Consider the following 18,310-nt stretch of genomic DNA (forward strand, 5'->3'; position numbering starts at 1 on the left):
TGTTTCGTTGTGAAAGTGAAACTACTTTGTTTGGCCTTCCAAAAGAGGACGATATCTGCTTCGTCATGCCTGGAGTTGATCTGTGCTGGTCGCTGAGGAAATACTTCAACTTTGCGCTATGGATCGCCGGATCGGCTTTCACCGTGGACGAAGCGGAGTCCAGCCCGGGGTCGTCACATGTGGTTGCCACAAGCCCGCCTGCCGTGCCGTTCTCAAGCCCACCGGCCGCCGCTCACTCTAGCCTGCCGTGTGTCTTCCAAAAGAGGACACGACTAGAAATCAGTGGTTAAGTTGTATTTACAACACTGTTCCAGAACAGTTTAACCCAAATATTCAGATGTGTGCAGCACATTTTATGGAGGACTGTTTCCTGATCCTGGGAGAGTAGATTACAATGCCGGCTGTTCTGACTCACAGACTGTAAGTACGTTTTTTATATTTAAAGGATTTGCCACTGACGATTCAAACGCGAGTTTTGAGCAGTGCAGAGTAGCGTTTGTAGTTTGTCATTTCTCCGATCACAAATGCAGACATGGTTTTATGTTTATGACGCAATGCAACACGTAAAAAGTCCCCACTGGATGCAACAAATGCCTCGATTATAATGGGTTTTTTAATGTTTTTGTCTTGTGGCTCCGGCTGGGACAAGGCATCACAGTATGGTGAGGGGCATAACATTTCCTCTCACGCTTGAGGTATTCGGCCAATAACAACGCACAGGATAGCTGGCCAATCACAGCACACCTCGCTTTTCAGACCGATGATCTTTGTAAAAATCGATGCGTTTCAGAGAGGCGGGGCATAGAGGAGAAACAATAATGTACAGTATGTGGAAAATAATGTGTTTTTTTTTTTTTTACCTTAAACCGCATAAACACATTTCATTACACCAAATACATACAATAATGTTCTTTTTAGCAACATCATATGACCCCTTTAAAAAGTCATAACTCCGAAGGGAGTGGTGATGCACGAAAGCGGTGATGGAAAGTGTGTGAGAGGGGAGAGAGTGGAGGCGCGGACCGAAACCTGCACGCCAGAGACCGCCAGACATCCGCCTCAGAGACGAGCGCTGGACTCGGTCTGGATGAGGCGAGCTATGCGGGCGAGAGTGGAAAGATAACGCGGAGAATGAGACACTCCCTCATTAGGGAGCTGCGAATGAGGGCATGAAGCTACGACAGGTACGAAAGTGAGAGAGTACTGACAATGGGAAAGGTGAAAGACAAAATAATTATGCACATGGATCATAAGGCACACGATCTTGTACGTGTGTAATTGTACCTCACCTTTGTACGGTGTGTCTGGGACATATAATCACAGATACACATGACTCGAAAACATTACATGCCTTTGGGCTGGTTAAAGTGTGCTTCACTCGAATAGGTTTATAATGGCGCTAAATTACTTGGGAAAAGTAAAAGTTCACATTGCCACGGCCAAAAATCTTGCGAGAGCTCTTTTTTCCCCCATACCTGAATCATTACCTGAGTCACATTTTCCTTCAAAACTTTCATTTGGAGCTGGATTAAAAGAGCATGGTGCAATAGCGGCGTTGCATCAACATCATACAATCGGTGACTAAAGTATAGCTTGTTTTATTGTATTCAGTTAAATCAGGCTTATATTCCTCATATACGTTCACATCTAATCATCAAGGGTGTGTACTGACATTGATAGTGAACTTGCGGGTTTTAGTAGGGTACTCATTCTGCACATACCGAACAGGGCAATAACCTTATCAGATCCTTATCAGATACAGTCACGGTCAGTGCACAGGTGGAAGGGAAACCCTTCACAACAACTTTCATTTAAAATGTTCCTATTACATTTTAATAAAGCTTGACATAAAGCAAATTCATTTCAAATTGAATGAATAGCTTATTTTAGGTCTGTTTTAATAAATATTAAAATAATTATACATATTTAAAAGAGTATATTTTCGAATAAATAAATAACACCTAAAATAAGCACTTTTATATACATTTTTTAAATGTAATAAATTGTTATACTTTATATTTTTATATATTGCTTTATTATATATTTTATATATTATACAAAAATAGCATGCACATGCATGAAAATGATGGAATATCATCAAACATCAAACACTAAATTCTGGGGAATTAACCTAGAATTAATGTTTATTCATAAAATCGTGTTTGTCAGGTTAGGCGTGCCTCAGGGCTTCGTCCTGGGCCATTGCTTTTCCGATAATCATTCCCAGAAATAGCCTGAAATAAACACACCCCTAAGGTCAAACTCTATAAAAAAGATCCTTGGCTCTCCAAAACCATTAAGCAACTGTCAGAGGTGTCCAACAAAGCGCAAAGGCAACAGGAACGGAAACCATGACTCAGGTTACCCAGTCTTTTTCACGCAAGAGCTTGTCAAGCTCCAGCTCTCGTCCCTTCACCTCGCTCTCGCTCAGCGGTGGATACTCAATTGCCACTTTTCAGAACAAACCATTCTTTGAAAAATGTGCAATGTACGAAAAGGTGCATAAGCTAACAACTATATCATTGTTCTCTAGGAACTCGCAGTCCTTCGCGCTCAAATATCCTCCAGCAGCGTAAACGTAGAGGTTGACGCCGCACCTCACCAAGACCTGGCCCGCATCTTGGAGGAGATCCGACACCAGTATGAGGGCGCCATCGATAAGAACCGCAGAGAAATGGAGTCCTGGTACAAGGGCAAAGTAAGTGTTTGTTCTTATTCTTGATGGCTAAAACATACACGATCATTCAGACATTGACCTCAAATCTCTGTCCCCACAGTTCGACGAATTGAACAAGACGGTAACCACCAGACAAGAAGACATCACATTGTCCCGCAGTGAAATCAGCGAGCTTAGGAGGACGCTTCAGAGCCTGGAGATCGAACTACAGTCACAGCTCAGCTTGGTAAAAGTCTTTCTTTCTCTTTGCAATTCATACTAACTTTAATTTAATATTAAAAACATTTCTACAACCACTTGGGAGGAGACTTATTTTATCCAACATGCACAGTCACACCCCTAATTATTATTCTATGCTCAAGTTTCTACAAACTTTAATCAATAATGTTGAAAAAAATACATTTTGCAATAGCTGCCTCTAGAGCAGGGTTCCTCAAATCTTGCCCTGGAGGGCCAATGCGCTGCAGAGTTTAGCTCCAACCCGGACCAAACTCACCTACCTGTGATTTTCTAATGATCCTGAAGACATTGATTAGCTTGCTCAGGTGTGTTTGATTAGGGTTAGAGCTAAACTCTGCAGGAAAGTGGATCTCGTGGGCCAGATTTGAGGATCCCTGCTCTAGAGGGAGTCACTTACGCAATTTATTACGCACCCTCACCGTTCTTCTATGCGTTATGCTTTGACAGAAAGCAGCACTGGAAGGCACACTGGGAGAGACAGAGTCACGGTACAGCCTCCAGCTCAGCCAATTGCAGGCCGTCATTAACAGGCTGGAGGCGGAGCTTTCTCAGGTGCGCATGGACATCGAAAGACAGGGCAATGAATACAAACTGCTCCTGGACATCAAAACTAGACTAGAGTTGGAGATCGCGGAGTACAGGAGACTTCTGGATGGAGAGATAATGCAGTAAGTTTTTACAAATAAACAAATGAACGTTGTCTTTATAAAGATCACAAAAGTTGTACGATATTTATTTACATTTTTTGTTACAGGAGACAGACAGTCAAAGTTGTAGAGATTGTAACTCCTCCTCCCAAGCGTAAGTGTTTTTAAAGGGTGTCCTTTTTTGGGGGAAAAAATTTATTATACTACATGAACCAATTTAAATCATTTAAATTGAAATACAATTAAAATGTTGATAATTACATGCATTTGTGTAGCTTTTAACTTACAATGTTTCTTTATTTTTTCCTCTCCAGCCGAACCTGTGGTGACCAAGCGTGTTCGCACAGTAATCGAAGAGATGGTTGACGGAAAGGTTGTTTCTCGAACAGAGGATGTTGACATTGAGGTCATGACAAAGTAAAAACGACAGCAATGAGATCCATAAAGCTGGCATGAATTTTCAGCCTCAATACGGCTGATTAAATTATCCCTGTTCAACATCTCATGTGAAATGCCAAAAAATAAAATAAAAAGACAAGCTGCGAAATTAAATGTGTTTGTTCTTTCATTCCTGTATTAGTAGCAGGTCGATATTTATCAAAAACAACACCGAAAATAGAAGTTTGAGCTGTATTATATTTGATTTGACGTGTGTCACAAGCGCCAAAAGACGAGTCAGCTTAATTAAGCACAATTTCAAAAGGTACGCCAGTAAGAAACAAAACAGTTTGTACAAAAGACGTACTCGCTCTCTCACAAACGTACAAACACAACTGGGAGATATACAAACATGACATACAATTTCCTGTGTACTTTTCTGACATTTTAAAAACATACTAAAACAAAAATAACCACCATTATCTTTTCAGAACACTTTTAATATATAACATTGTATTTACAAGTATTTCACATATGACACTATGTAGTTAAGAGCCCCCCACCCCCACAGGTGTCTGTATTTGACAAAATGTTCAACATAAATAATTAAACGGCATATTTTCCCCCATCACACAATTACAGTATAAATTCTACAGTAGCACAGCTGACTACCACAGTCAGGTGCAAAGTGCTGTCCTTTTTGTTTTATTAGTTTTTTTGTTAAATACAAAAATACCACCACTTCCGACGCAAAGTCGGTAGTAAATTTCTAGCTGCTGCGCTATCATGACGTACACTGAAGCAAAATCGGCTCACATTCAAAACGGTGGGCGTGATTGGTCCTTAATGCCAAATAATTTGTGCAATGGCACCGCAAAACATTGTATGGGGGAAATGTTCATAAGTGTCATATTAAAAACGTTTTGCTCCATAATTCTTACATATTTTTTCTTTTCAGAATGCAGAAAATTAACTAAAAATGCGATAATTTATTGATCGTTAAATTTTGCACTTGCAGTGAATAAAACATTAAAGCGACCAATGAGCTCTGTAAATGCCATCATCTCTAAAGTCATAGCAAGAACTAAATGAACTATGACCACCTTTTGAGTATATTGCAGGTAATTGCTAACTGGTAACTAGTTAGAGAAGAGGAGATATGGATAAGCATAACCAATCATAAGCAGAATTTAAACCGGTATCTTCAGAGAGTGGAGCAGATAATTTTTCTCAATGAAAAACACAAAACTATTCATACAAGATGAACAACTAAAATCTGAAGATAATCGGTTTCTTACAGTAGAAGTTTTGAAAATTTGATCGTAAACATGGAAGAAAATGGGCAATTGTGAATATGTGATGATCTTTACGCTAACCAGAGAGAACGCTAGACTAAATCGTACATTAAACATTTAATTTGCGTCCATACTTATCAATTGAGAATCCAGTTTCTGCCAACGAAAGCTAATGTGAAATTCACAGCTTTATTTTCTAAATAAAATGCTTCAAAGAAAGGAAAACATGGATCTGAAAGAAGAACAGCTGCCTGATGCATATTTAATGATACAAATGCCAGCTGGTTGCGAATATGTGATGATCTTTACGCTAACCAGAGAGAACGCTAGACTAAATCGTACATTAAACATTTAATTTGCATCCATACTTATCAATTGAGAATCCAGTTTCTGCCAACGAAAGCTAATGTGAAATTCACAGCTTTATTTTCTAAATAAAATGCTTCAAAGAAAGGAAAACATGGATCTGAAAGAAGAACAGCTGCCTGATGCATATTTAATGATACAAATGCGTTACGTACTACACGTAGCCTTGCAATAAATATCGATTAGCCAAAGCGACACACCAATCAGTTTTAGAGGCAAACAGCTGTGAAATTTGGCAGCAAGAAACATCTTTACAATGGCTCATTTTCAACGCAGCTGGTGGCCTGTTAATTTCGCTAAATTTAGAGAGAACTACCATGGAAACTTTATCAAGTAACGAAAGTACTTTACGAAAGACTATCTTTAAAGTGCCAGGGTAAAAACTAATTAAATGTGTATCGTTAAAAGCTTTGTTTTTGTTCGACAATTAAAAAAATAAAAAGTATGTTAACGATTTTAACTTATGTTTCAAACATAAACGTTAAAACAATATTCGTTTACAGTATACAGTGACAGTCGGGAAAAGGGAAGAGAATGGGCCGAGCACCTGTTGCTTTCAAGTTCACGGTTAAAAATCCCCCAAAAACAAATAAATAAAACATAAAACGTGCTGTCGTTAGTTGCAAGAGTTAATTCTGACATGGACTGTGGCTCATTTCAGCTTTTGGCACAAAAGCAAAAGCAAATTTCTTTCTCTAACCCAAATAATTAACATTATTAACAGTACCTAACTCATCAGTAACCTGATATTTAGTTTGTTTGTTTTTACAAAAAATCCTTAAGTCATTGTTTGTCGCTGTAAAGTGCAATAGTGCTTTTTCGTCTGTATTCTAGCTTGCAGGCGGTCATGTCCGCTGCCTTCCAGCAGGGGGCGACATCGAGCTGAGCGCAGATCTCACTGGCAGTAGTTGAAAATCACAGAAGAACCTCCGAAACGTTGAAGGACGGCGTTCATTCTTCCTTTTCGACTGGAGGCTCAGTCTCGCACGGCTTTACGATCTCCTCATCGTAAACTTTCAGAATCGCTTCACAGACAAAACGGTACTGGCTCTGAAAACAAACAAAATGGATGTCAAGTGACTCAGATGTTTAATGAATAAACAAAACTGCATTTACGCACAAACGCAATAAGATTAGCTTTTACGCAATCTTTGAAAGTCTGTTTTCCCAACATGAAAGAACTAGTCGTTGGATTAACCAAAATTTGCAACGTTTTTAGTGTCGAATCTTAGATATTTTTAGATACTTAATAGGAAGTAAACTAAATAGTTCCTGTAGTTCATAGTAGAACTCAAAATTGTTTTGCGGGAAAAATATCAATACACAAGGGAAGAATTAATCGTTCGATTACTTTGCAAAGTTTGTAGCATGGAATCTTAGATATTTATAAACTTTGTTTGAGTTACTTAATAGTAATTCAACTAAATTGTTCCTGTAGCTCATGACATAACTATAAATTACTTTGGGGGAAAAGCATTTGCCATACTGTAAATGCGCATCTGAACGTGAAGTTAACAGTAGCGGATCAATTCAACGCAACTCAATTAACTGGTTTGACGCGGTTTTTAGAGAGTCTGTCTGTATTAATCTACTGCTATAAATTGTTTTTGGAAAAAGCTTTTGCATTTAAATGCGCATCTACATACTAAACGTAACATTACTTGTCAATCAAACAGTCTCTTCCTATCTAAGTGGGTGGTTCTTGGCCAGAAGGAGCTGCAATGTGGACTAGACTACTCACAGGAGTCTGGATCATCATGGCACGCTGGTCTCTCATGGTTCTGACGATGTCTAAAGGATACACCGACTGACCAGTTTCTATCAAACACATCGCTGTCTCCATGGTGATAAGCACCCCGGTCCGACCAATCCCAGCGCTAGAAGAAAAAGGGGTGGAGTTAATAAACATTTTGTTCACCATTATGGTGTATTTTTCAGCTTATGAGATCTTGATTGTGGATACTGTCAGGACATTTTTTAGGCATGACCTGCAATGAACCACTACAGGTTCTGATGCATCCGCTCTTTTGCTGCGTACTTGACTGACAAAGTTCAAGAAGTCTGACGAATCCTCTGGAACGCCGTGATCGGGCCATGCCAAGTACTGCATCTGACAAATCTGCCTTTCTTCTTTACTCTGAACACAAATCCAAACTGATATTAGCACAGAAATCTATTTACACTAAAAATAAGAAACATTTAAAGAGATAGGTCACCTCCAAGTGTGTAAGCATCAAATCTCTGAGCAGGTATGCTGAGTTCCCTTCCTCTGACACACATGTAACCTGAAAGCCTCCATAGGTGCCACTTGCCGAAACATTTGGCCAATATTGATGACATTTCACCTAAAACAGAAAATGTCAAGATATATCATATCTTGGCAAAATCACTGATGGAATTCAGAACACAACCACGTGGAGGACAAAAGCAAAGCAAAAAGTTACAAAAAGGCATTTTCATATCATTTAACTTCCATAAAGTGATGTAATATGATGTGTACATATTAAAAGACAAGTAATGTAGGGCGGGACTTGATTTATCTGTCAGGATTTGATTGGATTATTTGGCTTTGGAATGCACAAAGCCAAAAATTAATTGGTTAATATTTAGGCCCGCCCTCAATGTCATGGTTATATTAGCAGAAAGGAAAAGCAGTTTATAAATGTTCACATTTTGATTATAGAAACAAATAAGAAAATTAGATCAGATTATTAAAGGTATTTAAAAAAAATTTAAGAATAACAAAGCAATGAATCTGACACATATGTATGACCAGGGAAGTAATTTATTTGTAACTTATTAAATTCATTCATGACATTATGGAATTTACTAAATGTATTAAATTGACAATTGTTGATGTTGACTAACTATAGTTCATTAAAAAAAAAATTGTATATAGAAACAAAGGATTTTTAAAACTTGAAACATTTCTTACAGAAGTTTGTATTATTTTATTCTATTATGTTGTATTTCTATGAATTTTATTAATTATATATATATATATATATATATATATATATACATACATACATACACACACAGTGCACAGCATAAATGAGTACACCCCCTCTGAAACTTAAATTCAGCAATTATTCTTTGCTTAGAAGACATGCTATGGTTTTTTTAGAGATATAATATTCCAGCAAGTCTGCTTGATCAGTTACCAAAGAAGAATGTTAAAATTATTCAAGAAAATAATTTTTTTTTATCAAAGTGATAAAATGTTGTGTTGCAAAAATGAGTACACCCTCCTGAAAGTTACTAAATAAATACAAAATTAATTAAAAAAAAAATTCTGGTGTAAGGTTAAGGCAAGTATGTTGAACCAAAACTGTTAAAGGTAAGTAATTTCTTGATAATTATGTGTTATATAGCCCACTGAATCATACTCAGACTTAATGCTGACAACAATGAAACCATGTGAGAGAGAACTGTCAGGAGATTTATTTCTTAGCATAATAGAGGACAATGGTACAAGAGGAATACCAAATTATTGTTTTAAGTGTGAAAATATAGCCAAAGTAACACAGAAATTGAAATAATCAGGTCTTCACTTTAAGCTTTCATTTAGTGATAAGTGAGTTTTTGCTAGAAAAAGAGCAGGAGAAACACTGTGAAAGTGTCTCAGAGCCGGCAAAAGCTGTGAAAAGAGTGACACTTTATCTCACAGAGTAAGACGCAGCCTGCAGAAGTGACATGCATGGTTGTTTATCCACACCAGAACTACCGACTGTAGCCAAAGCACAATAAACTCATTTAGCTTTTTCCAAGGCCCATATTTACAAAATATAGACTTCTGGGAATCAATACTCTGGTCTCATGAGACCAATTCAGTCATTTTGGATCTAACAGCATCCTAAATGTTCTGGTGTTGCTAGAGGAGGAGTACAGAGAGAAGTGCCTGGTTCACACAGTGACGTTCAGTGGTAGTAAAGCTCTTCTATAGGGATGTATGAGTGCTGAAGGTGTGAGGGAGTTGTGCTTTATCAACGCTGTCATGAATTCACACACCACTGTGTGATGTAATACAAAAACCTGAAACTGAAGATGCTACCCTCTTCTCATTCCCTGCATTGTTGGGCATTTAATAAGATATTCATTCTCCTGAGTTGAAAATACTTCAGTGGACATCTTAACGCTCTTGAGGTGCTGTGAGAGATTCTGTAGAGACGAGCTGAGCAACACTATCCCATTAAAGACCAGAGCATTTAAGGAGGTCATCCAGGAGTTAAACAGCACAGATGTGAAAATGTGTCATGAACTTGTACAATCAGTGCCAAGAAGTGTCAGAGCAGTATACTTAGAGTTCTGGAGGACATATTAAGTTCTAGAATATTACACTTGGTTGATTTAAATCTAGGTTATACTCAATTCAGCAATCCTTCATTTAAACAAAAATTGGCTAAGTTTCTTATTTTACAGATATTAATGGCATGCATTTCTCTGTTTTTATTAAGTTTTAAAATTATGTTTAATAGATTTCAATTTTGCCATCTTTCTATGAATTATATTAGTGATCATTAAGAAAATACATCTTTTATATTTAATCAGAGGGGGTGTACTCATTTATGCAGTGCACTATATATATATATTTATATATGTATGTGTGTGTGTGTGTGTGGGTCAGGAGTTTGGACCTGTCTGTGCGTTGTTTTCCTCCCCATGTGCTCCGTGACCTAGTTTTCCCTTGTGTTTGATTGTGTTCATTGCTCCCAGGTGTGTCTCATTATTAGTTGATCCCCTCACATGTCATTCCCTCATTTGTGTTGTGTATTTAAAGTGTTCTGCCCTATGTTTCTGTGTCGAGTCTTAAACGTCAGTTCCCCGTTGCTACGTGCTTGTTCCTGGTTCCTTTGGATTATTAAAGACTGTTATTATTGTTATTCCCTCATCTCTTCGTTCCTCACTCTACCGCAGTAGGCATCCGTGACAATATGTAGCAATAAATCTGACACACAAGTCCAGCAAAGTAGTTAATTTGTCATTTACTGAATTATTCAAATGTAAAAAATTTTAAATCACAAAATAACACAGCTTAATAAATAAATATAATTTTTTCTACCACCTTTGTCTGTGAATCATTTCTATTTATTTAAAATTTAAGAAATATCTTCATACCCTGCCACGTTCAACTTGTGTCGTGAGCATGACCACTAGGGCGGCGCTCTGTTCCCACACCATCTGCCAGAAGTCAGAGCAGGTCCCAGGAAGAGGCCCTTGACAGGCGATATACCGCTTTACTTCACCTTTACCTGGGATTTCCATCTGAAAACACATAAATATATACAGATGACAATTTTCTAAGAACAAAACATTGACAAAATAACTTTTAAATAACCATAATCAACGAAGAATGCTCACATTAATGAAATTTGCATTGATATAATCTTCAGTCCCCTTCAACACAACTCGAGTGGTGTCATCTGTCACAAAATAAACCGGTATGAGCATCCAGCTAATCATGAAAACATTTCTGAGTCCAAAACAAAAACAAGCTGTGTACTCACATGGTGAAATGTCCCGATAGCGGTTTTTGGAGACGTTTTGTGGCAATCTGGCACATGACATGGACATCCCAGGACGTTTCCTGTACAGTTGCTGTAAAGTTATTATAAAGTTAACAAAATACAATTTCTGCCTACGTTTTAAACAAAAATAACATGACTTTTTACTGTGTTACTGTGCAATATTAGCGGTTTCATTTTCATAGCGATTATTTTCATTATGATTGTTAATAAACAGGCTAAATTAAGCTTGCGATTAGTACAAGTTCATGACATTAAAACAGCAAGCTCAGCAAACAGGAAGTAATTGAGACAGTCTGAAACGAGCAACAGGAAATTATGTGACTAAAATGTAATGCAGCCGACAACCCAGTGCAACGTAAGATTTCTAGATGTAGATAGCAGCACAATCAGAAATGAAAATCAAAATGATATGACACACACACACACACACACACACACACACACACATACACACACATATATATATACATACATATACATGTACACAACACACACACACACACAATTGGCAATTTATATAAATTTATTTACATGTTGCAATGAATCTGAAACATAAGACCAGCAATGTAATTTATTATATTAATTTGACATTTTGTAACTTATTAAATGTATTAAACAAAATCAATTGTTTTGACTATTTATAGTTAATAAAAAAAAAATATATATTTATGTTTAATTTCCTAATATGTCTTAAAATATTATTTATTAAATCATTAAAAGGAATCTACAGTGACTAAATACATATAGATATAATATTATAACATTATAATAAATATATAATAACAGTTTATAAAAATCAATATATGAAAATAAGATGCATAAAAACAAAATACTTTAAAATTTGCGCAATTTCTGTATACTTTTCTAATATTTCTTAAAACACCATTGTTAAAAAATAATATTGGATCTACAGTGATTAAATAAATATAATAATTATAATAAATATAAAATAATATATTAAAATAAACTTTTTTTTAGAATATATGTAGCAATCAATCTGACACATAAGACCAGCAATGTTATTTATTTGTAATTTATATTATGACATTTTGAAAGTTGTATTATATTTGTAAGAAACTTGCATTAAACAAAATCACCAAATGTTGATTTATTTAGTTAATATATGAAAATATAATTTATAAAAACAAAATATTTATTTAGAAAAATTTTCATAATTTAAGTTTAATTTTCTAATATTTCTTAAAATATTTTTTGTTAAAGGGATAGTTCACCCAAAAATAAAAATTATGTAATTAATTACTAACTCTCATGTCGTTCCAAACCTGTATATATACACAGGTTTGGAACGATATATATATATATAATTATGATACAAAATAATGTATTAGTATATGTTGTCTAACTTACATCAAACTGTGCAGCGACAGTACCGCTGGACAGCCCATCTCTCAGCAGCTGCATGGAGTATCTCAAACTATCGGCCTCTGAGTGGCTCAGCTCCAGACCGGACGTCTCCAGGATATACTGGAAATCTGGCTCCAGATCCAACTTCTCCTGCTCCTCATCCACGTCATAGATGGCTGAAGGAAAAGGAAGGAAAGAAAGCAAGTGTATTTTAGATTTCACATATAATTGAAACTACTAAAATTCAAATTTGAAGGCCCGTCCGGACGGATCGTACCATTGGGCCTGACGAGCAGGATGAGCTCTCCTGATTGGTCCTCACAGCTGGCCTTAATTAACATAACCACGTCATCGTGAATGTGCTCTGAGATATCACGACCGTTAATCAGCACCACCTGGTCGCCCTCGTTGAGGCGCGGCATACACATATCAGCCTGACAGAGGTCAAAGGTCACAGATGATAGGTGAGGGCCATAGAAATCACAGCAAAAGTCGAAAATCAACATTTCATGCAGTCTGTTTAAATAACAACCTGATTTTCAAATCTTTCAGACTTTATTATTCCCATCTGAGGGAATGAAATCAAGAATCAATCATCGGGCTGAGCTGCTGTTTACTGAAGCGCCTCGTGACTTTAATGAGACTCATGTCACCTGACATAAAAACACTCATCATCTGATCTCTGAGAGATGCATGAACTTACCGGAGTTCCTGGAGCCACACGGGACACTATGATGGGCATCCTCTGATCAGCGCCACCCTGTGGATGAAGAAGAGATTTATTAACATTTATTAATACATACTTAAAAATAATAATAATTTTAGTAGGAAAAAAAGAATGAAAAGAAATTATACACACACACAGATATATATTATTATATAAATACTATTTTTATACATATTAGTATAAATGTATAAAATACTATTTATACATATTAGTATATAGTATAAATACTATTTAACAAAAATAATAATTATTGTGGTTCCTAGTACTGTATACATTACATAATAAATATGTTTACATATACTGTATAAAAAATTATAGAATTATATATATATATATATATATACATAGAGCGAGAGAGAGAGAGTTATATATTTTTATGTTTTTTTAAATAATATATAAATTATTAATTGAATAATATATAACAATAATAATTATTGTGGTTATCATAATCATTATATACATTTTAATTATAATTTAATAAAAGAATCTAAAACTGAAAGCATTATATTTTTTATTAAATTTTTTATTTAATAAATATACAGTAAGGTTTCTGTCATTTTAAAATATACAATTTTATATAAACAATATGAAATATTGTTATTATTTATTTTTGTACAATTTTAATTATATATTATGTTAAACATATAATTATAAACATATTGATATTTGATTATTATTAAAAATTTTGTAATTTAACCAATTTTATTTGTAAAATTACAAACAATTTTCAAATATCATATATATCTATCAAATATCAATATAAGTTAGCGTTAAACAGCAGACAATCGCATTTTATGTCATCTGCTACATCTAAGCAATTCTAGATACAGAAACAACATGAAAATAATTTTTTATGATTTATGATATTCGATTTCAGCTTCCAAAAAGTGCAACTGTAGTTGAGCAACCAAAAACACACCTTAACGTTAAATCCAAATCGCCCGTTTTCATCCGGCCTCATTTTAATCAGAACAAGATTATCATGAGGCACAGCTCCATTCTGAGGAAAAAAACACAAATGATTGTGGTTCCTAGTACTGTATACATTACATAATAAAAATGTTTACATATACTGTATAAAAATTATAGAATTATATATATATATATATATATATACATAGAGAGAGAGAGAGAGAGTTATATATTTTTATGTTTTTTAAAATAATATATAAATTATTAATTGAATAATATATAACAATAATAATTATTGTGGTTATCATAATCATTATATACATTTTAATTATAATTTAATAAAAGAATCTAAAACTGAAAGTATTATATTTTTTATTACTTAAATTTTTTATTTAATAAATATACAGTAAGGTTTCTGTCATTTTAAAATATACAATTGTATATCAACAATATGAAATATTGTTATTATTTATTTTTGTAAAATTTTAATTATATATTATGTTAAACATATAATTATAAACATATTGATATTTGATTATTATTACAAATTTTGTAATTTAACCAATTTTATTTGTAAAATTACAAACAATTTTCAAATATCATATATATCTATCAAATATCAATATAAGTTAGCGTTAAACAGCAGACAATCGCATTTTATGTCATCTGCTACATCTAAGCAATTCTAGATACAGAAACAACATGAAGATAATTTTTTATGATTTATGATATTCAATTTCAGCTTCCAAAAAGTGCAACTGTAGTTGAGCAACCAAAAACACACCTTAACGTTAAATCCAAATCGCCCGTTTTCATCCGGCCTCATTTTAATCAGAACAAGATTATCATGAGGCACAGCTCCATTCTGAGGAAAAAAACACAAATTAATCAAACGATGAACGAGAGATGAGCAAACACATGTAGCGTTTATGTTTGTAAGAAAGTGTTGTCCTCACCATGCTCTTTCCTGATGTCGCAGGTACATTGTATAGTTCGCTGAGGTGCTCGTCCAGTTCGTGCTGAGACTGGGATCTGCCGTTGTGGGTCAGAGGGTCTCTTCTGGACTGTTTTGGGGGCAGAGCCGGCGGCTGCTCGTCTGTCGTCACATCAGGAGACCTGGAAAAACATTCATGCAAAAACTAATTCATGAATACACCACGTATTGCATTTGTGGGCGGTGCAGCTTAGAGGTCAGAGCCGGTAACTGCAAGATATATATATACTGCAAGCATATAATCAAATAAATACATAAAAAACATCAATTAAATGTTAATAAATAAATAAAGTCTGGAAAACACTCCTGTAAGAGTCTATGTATGATTCGTATGAAGGAGTATTTGTGAAAGTGTTTAGCACCATCTATGGCATTTTTAGAGAAACAAATATCACACCTCCTCCAATTAAGATCATGTAATATAGAAACAGACTTTGGAACTTACAGATAAATACTTGTGCAGTTTTTATACTTTTAATAATACAAATTTTCAAGGATGCACCCATTAAAACCTGTCCAATCTGTTTTTAAATTTAGATGCAAGAAAGAATAGCCTATTAAAAATAGTTTACAAATGTGAAAAGGAAAAATGTAAAAATTAAAATGTAATTAAAAATGTATAATGTATTTGCATTAGGGAACGGTAACTGCAAGATATATATATATATACTGCAAGCATATAATCAAATAAATACATAAAAAACATCAATTAAATGTTAATAAATAAATAAAGTCTGGAAAACACTCCTGTAAGAGTCTATGTATGATTCGTATGAAGGAGTATTTGTGAAAGTGTTTAGCACCATCTATGGCATTTTTAGAGAAACAAATATCACACCTCCTCCAATTAAGATCATGTAATATAGAAACAGACTTTGGAACTTACAGATAAATACTTGTGCAGTTTTTATACTTTTAATAATACAAATTTTCAAGGATGCACCCATTAAAACCTGTCCAATCTGCTTTTAAATTTAGATGCAAGAAAGAATAGCCTATTAAAAATCCAGTTTACAATTGTGAAAAGGAAAAATGTAAAAATTAAAATGTAATTAAAAATGTATAATGTATTTGCATTAGGGATGTAACGATTAACCGCGAGCTGGTTGAAAATCGATTCAAATATGTGACGATTCAAATCGGTTGAGATGCTAAACAAATCACGATTCATTTAGGGGCAGGAGTTTATATGAATGCATGTCTGAGGGGAACTTACTGTCTTCAGAACAGTTTAGATTGTAGTTTTTCTTTTCATCTTGTCTCTGTATAATGCATATTAAAGTTCATAAGTGCAGCGCTGTTTTGCTTGCAGCGGAAACCAAGGAAACGCTTTAAGTGCCACCTGCTGGCAGAGAGTGAATCTGCGTCTCATTCAGCTCGTTTGCTGTTTCGGTTTCATGCAGATATTTTTTATGTATAGTTTCACAAAGCTGAAGTCAAACCATTCTGTTTTTGCTTCAAATTTCGAAATTATACAATCTAATTTAGATTAAAAACTGCTCATGTTGCATGTATGCCGCATCTTTGTTTGGATCATGATTAAAATGCAGTGGTTGCCTCTAATTTTAAATGGAAAGCACAGACAAAGCCTTAGTTTGTTTATATGAAGAGATTTCTTTTATTTGTGTTACTTATTTGATTTGGAGCTTTTTTTTAATTTAAATTTAATTTTGTTATTTACATTAGCCTCTAATTTAGATTAAAAACTGCTTATGTTGCATGTATGCCGCATCTTTGTTTGGATCATGATTAAAATGCAGTGGTTGCCTCTAATTTTAAATGGAAAGCACAGACAAAGCCTTAGTTTGTTTATATGAAGAGATTTATTTTATTTGTGTTACTTATTTGATTTGGAGCTTTTTTTAAATTTAAATTTAATTTTGTTATTTACATTAGCCTATATTTAAATTTTGTTATTTAGCAGATGCTTTTATCCAAAGCGACTTTCAAATGAGGACAATAGAAGCAATCAAAACCAACAAAAGAGCAATAATATGCAAGTGCTATATTAGTATATTATTATAGTGTTATATTTCAATTTCCCAAAGAAACGTGCAGCATTTTGTCCAAGCAATAACAAAAGGACACATTTAATTTATCATTTGTCTTAAATCTCATTTAGTAAAAAAAAAAAAATCATGAATCAAATCGAATCGTGAATCGAATCGTGAGTTGAGTGAATCGTTACATCCCTAATTTGCATATGTATTATTTACATATTCTCAACCTAAACGAATTGAAATAAAATACTAAACACTTAAATCAATAGATTGATGTTAGGTATTACGATATTATTAATGTACAGTATGAATTATTGATAACTACTCAATTTGACATGAGTTGAATAAAATTAATAAGCCGAGTTCTCTACTATAAGAAAATGCTCTTAAAGAGTCCAATCTGGTACTACCCATTAAATTTAATAACTATGTGATAAAACTTAAACTTCTTAAACTATAAACTTAAGTATTAAATTTAATGTAAATTTCAACTTTAAACTTCAACAAAACTGTACATTTTGTTTGTTTCTCCAAACAAGTTTTTACGAATGAATACAAAAAAAATCCTAGTGCAACAAAAACGAAGCAATAAAATCCCTAATGAAATGAACAGTAAAACAAAAATAAAATTTAACGTCAATAGCAAGTAATTTTTCACTCTTACACTGTAAAATGCATACTGTATATTCACACTTTTGTTTGCTTTTTTTTTTTTTTTTTTATACAATTTTTAGCACTAAATATGAAGAAACAAACATCTAAAATTAAATATCCAATACTGGCTGATAAATAAGAGAAATTCTTCCGATTATTTAAAAAAAAGATTTTTTTTTAAATTTCCTTAATTTTATTAAATTTTTTATACTTTTTGCATTTCTATTATGGCAAAATTATAGATATGACAAACTCTGACCTCTCACACATCTTTTCACTTATGAAATGTTCCTAACTTTTCCAGTTGTGCATGATTTCTAGACTAGGATTTTTGCCCTTACAAACAGCAATTTCTAGCAGATTGAATATTTTAGAGACACGTGTAACTAGACAACTTTGATTCACAGTTTTTTCCAAGCCTAATTTTTTTTTACATTTTATATATAAATAAATAAATATAAAAATAAATAAATATATAAAAATAAAAATTTATATATATATATATATATATATATATATATATATTT

The 18,310-nt window shown here is 33.9% G+C and overlaps 2 protein-coding genes across 6 annotated transcripts in view; one reads left to right on the forward strand and one right to left on the reverse strand.

The window, feature by feature from the left end:
* LOC107586986 (keratin, type I cytoskeletal 17-like) overlaps nucleotides 1-4,097 on the forward strand; it is a 22,018-nt gene extending 17,921 nt beyond the window's left edge. Inside the window, exons 3-7 of the mRNA XM_016274568.1 lie at nucleotides 2,534-2,698; nucleotides 2,778-2,903; nucleotides 3,365-3,585; nucleotides 3,672-3,718; nucleotides 3,879-4,097. Of these exons, the coding sequence (XP_016130054.1) occupies nucleotides 2,534-2,698; nucleotides 2,778-2,903; nucleotides 3,365-3,585; nucleotides 3,672-3,718; nucleotides 3,879-3,985 (666 nt within the window). The 3' untranslated portion in view covers nucleotides 3,986-4,097. The remainder of the gene's footprint in view (nucleotides 1-2,533; nucleotides 2,699-2,777; nucleotides 2,904-3,364; nucleotides 3,586-3,671; nucleotides 3,719-3,878) is intronic.
* Nucleotides 4,098-5,542: 1,445 nt separating this feature from the next.
* The window catches only part of LOC107586954 (tyrosine-protein phosphatase non-receptor type 4-like), a 48,675-nt gene continuing 35,907 nt past the window's right edge, over nucleotides 5,543-18,310 (reverse strand). For 4 of the 5 annotated variants that reach the window (XM_016274523.1, XM_016274522.1, XM_016274520.1 and 1 more), the window contains 12 exons: nucleotides 15,092-15,251; nucleotides 14,920-15,000; nucleotides 13,200-13,256; nucleotides 12,774-12,930; nucleotides 12,500-12,672; nucleotides 11,111-11,201; nucleotides 10,965-11,026; nucleotides 10,722-10,868; nucleotides 7,820-7,948; nucleotides 7,592-7,740; nucleotides 7,345-7,480; nucleotides 5,543-6,653 (listed from right to left, as the gene is read on the reverse strand). In XM_016274523.1, the coding sequence (XP_016130009.1) occupies nucleotides 6,555-6,653; nucleotides 7,345-7,480; nucleotides 7,592-7,740; nucleotides 7,820-7,948; nucleotides 10,722-10,868; nucleotides 10,965-11,026; nucleotides 11,111-11,201; nucleotides 12,500-12,672; nucleotides 12,774-12,930; nucleotides 13,200-13,256; nucleotides 14,920-15,000; nucleotides 15,092-15,251 (1,441 nt within the window). In that variant the 3' untranslated portion in view covers nucleotides 5,543-6,554. The remainder of the gene's footprint in view (nucleotides 6,654-7,344; nucleotides 7,481-7,591; nucleotides 7,741-7,819; nucleotides 7,949-10,721; nucleotides 10,869-10,964; nucleotides 11,027-11,110; nucleotides 11,202-12,499; nucleotides 12,673-12,773; nucleotides 12,931-13,199; nucleotides 13,257-14,919; nucleotides 15,001-15,091; nucleotides 15,252-18,310) is intronic. The other variant, XM_016274524.1, reaches the window with a different exon arrangement.

Source organism: Sinocyclocheilus grahami, unplaced genomic scaffold (genome assembly GCF_001515645.1).
Source record: "Sinocyclocheilus grahami isolate Dianchi unplaced genomic scaffold, SAMN03320097.WGS_v1.1 scaffold87.1, whole genome shotgun sequence".
NCBI classification, from domain to species: Eukaryota; Metazoa; Chordata; class Actinopteri; order Cypriniformes; family Cyprinidae; genus Sinocyclocheilus; species Sinocyclocheilus grahami.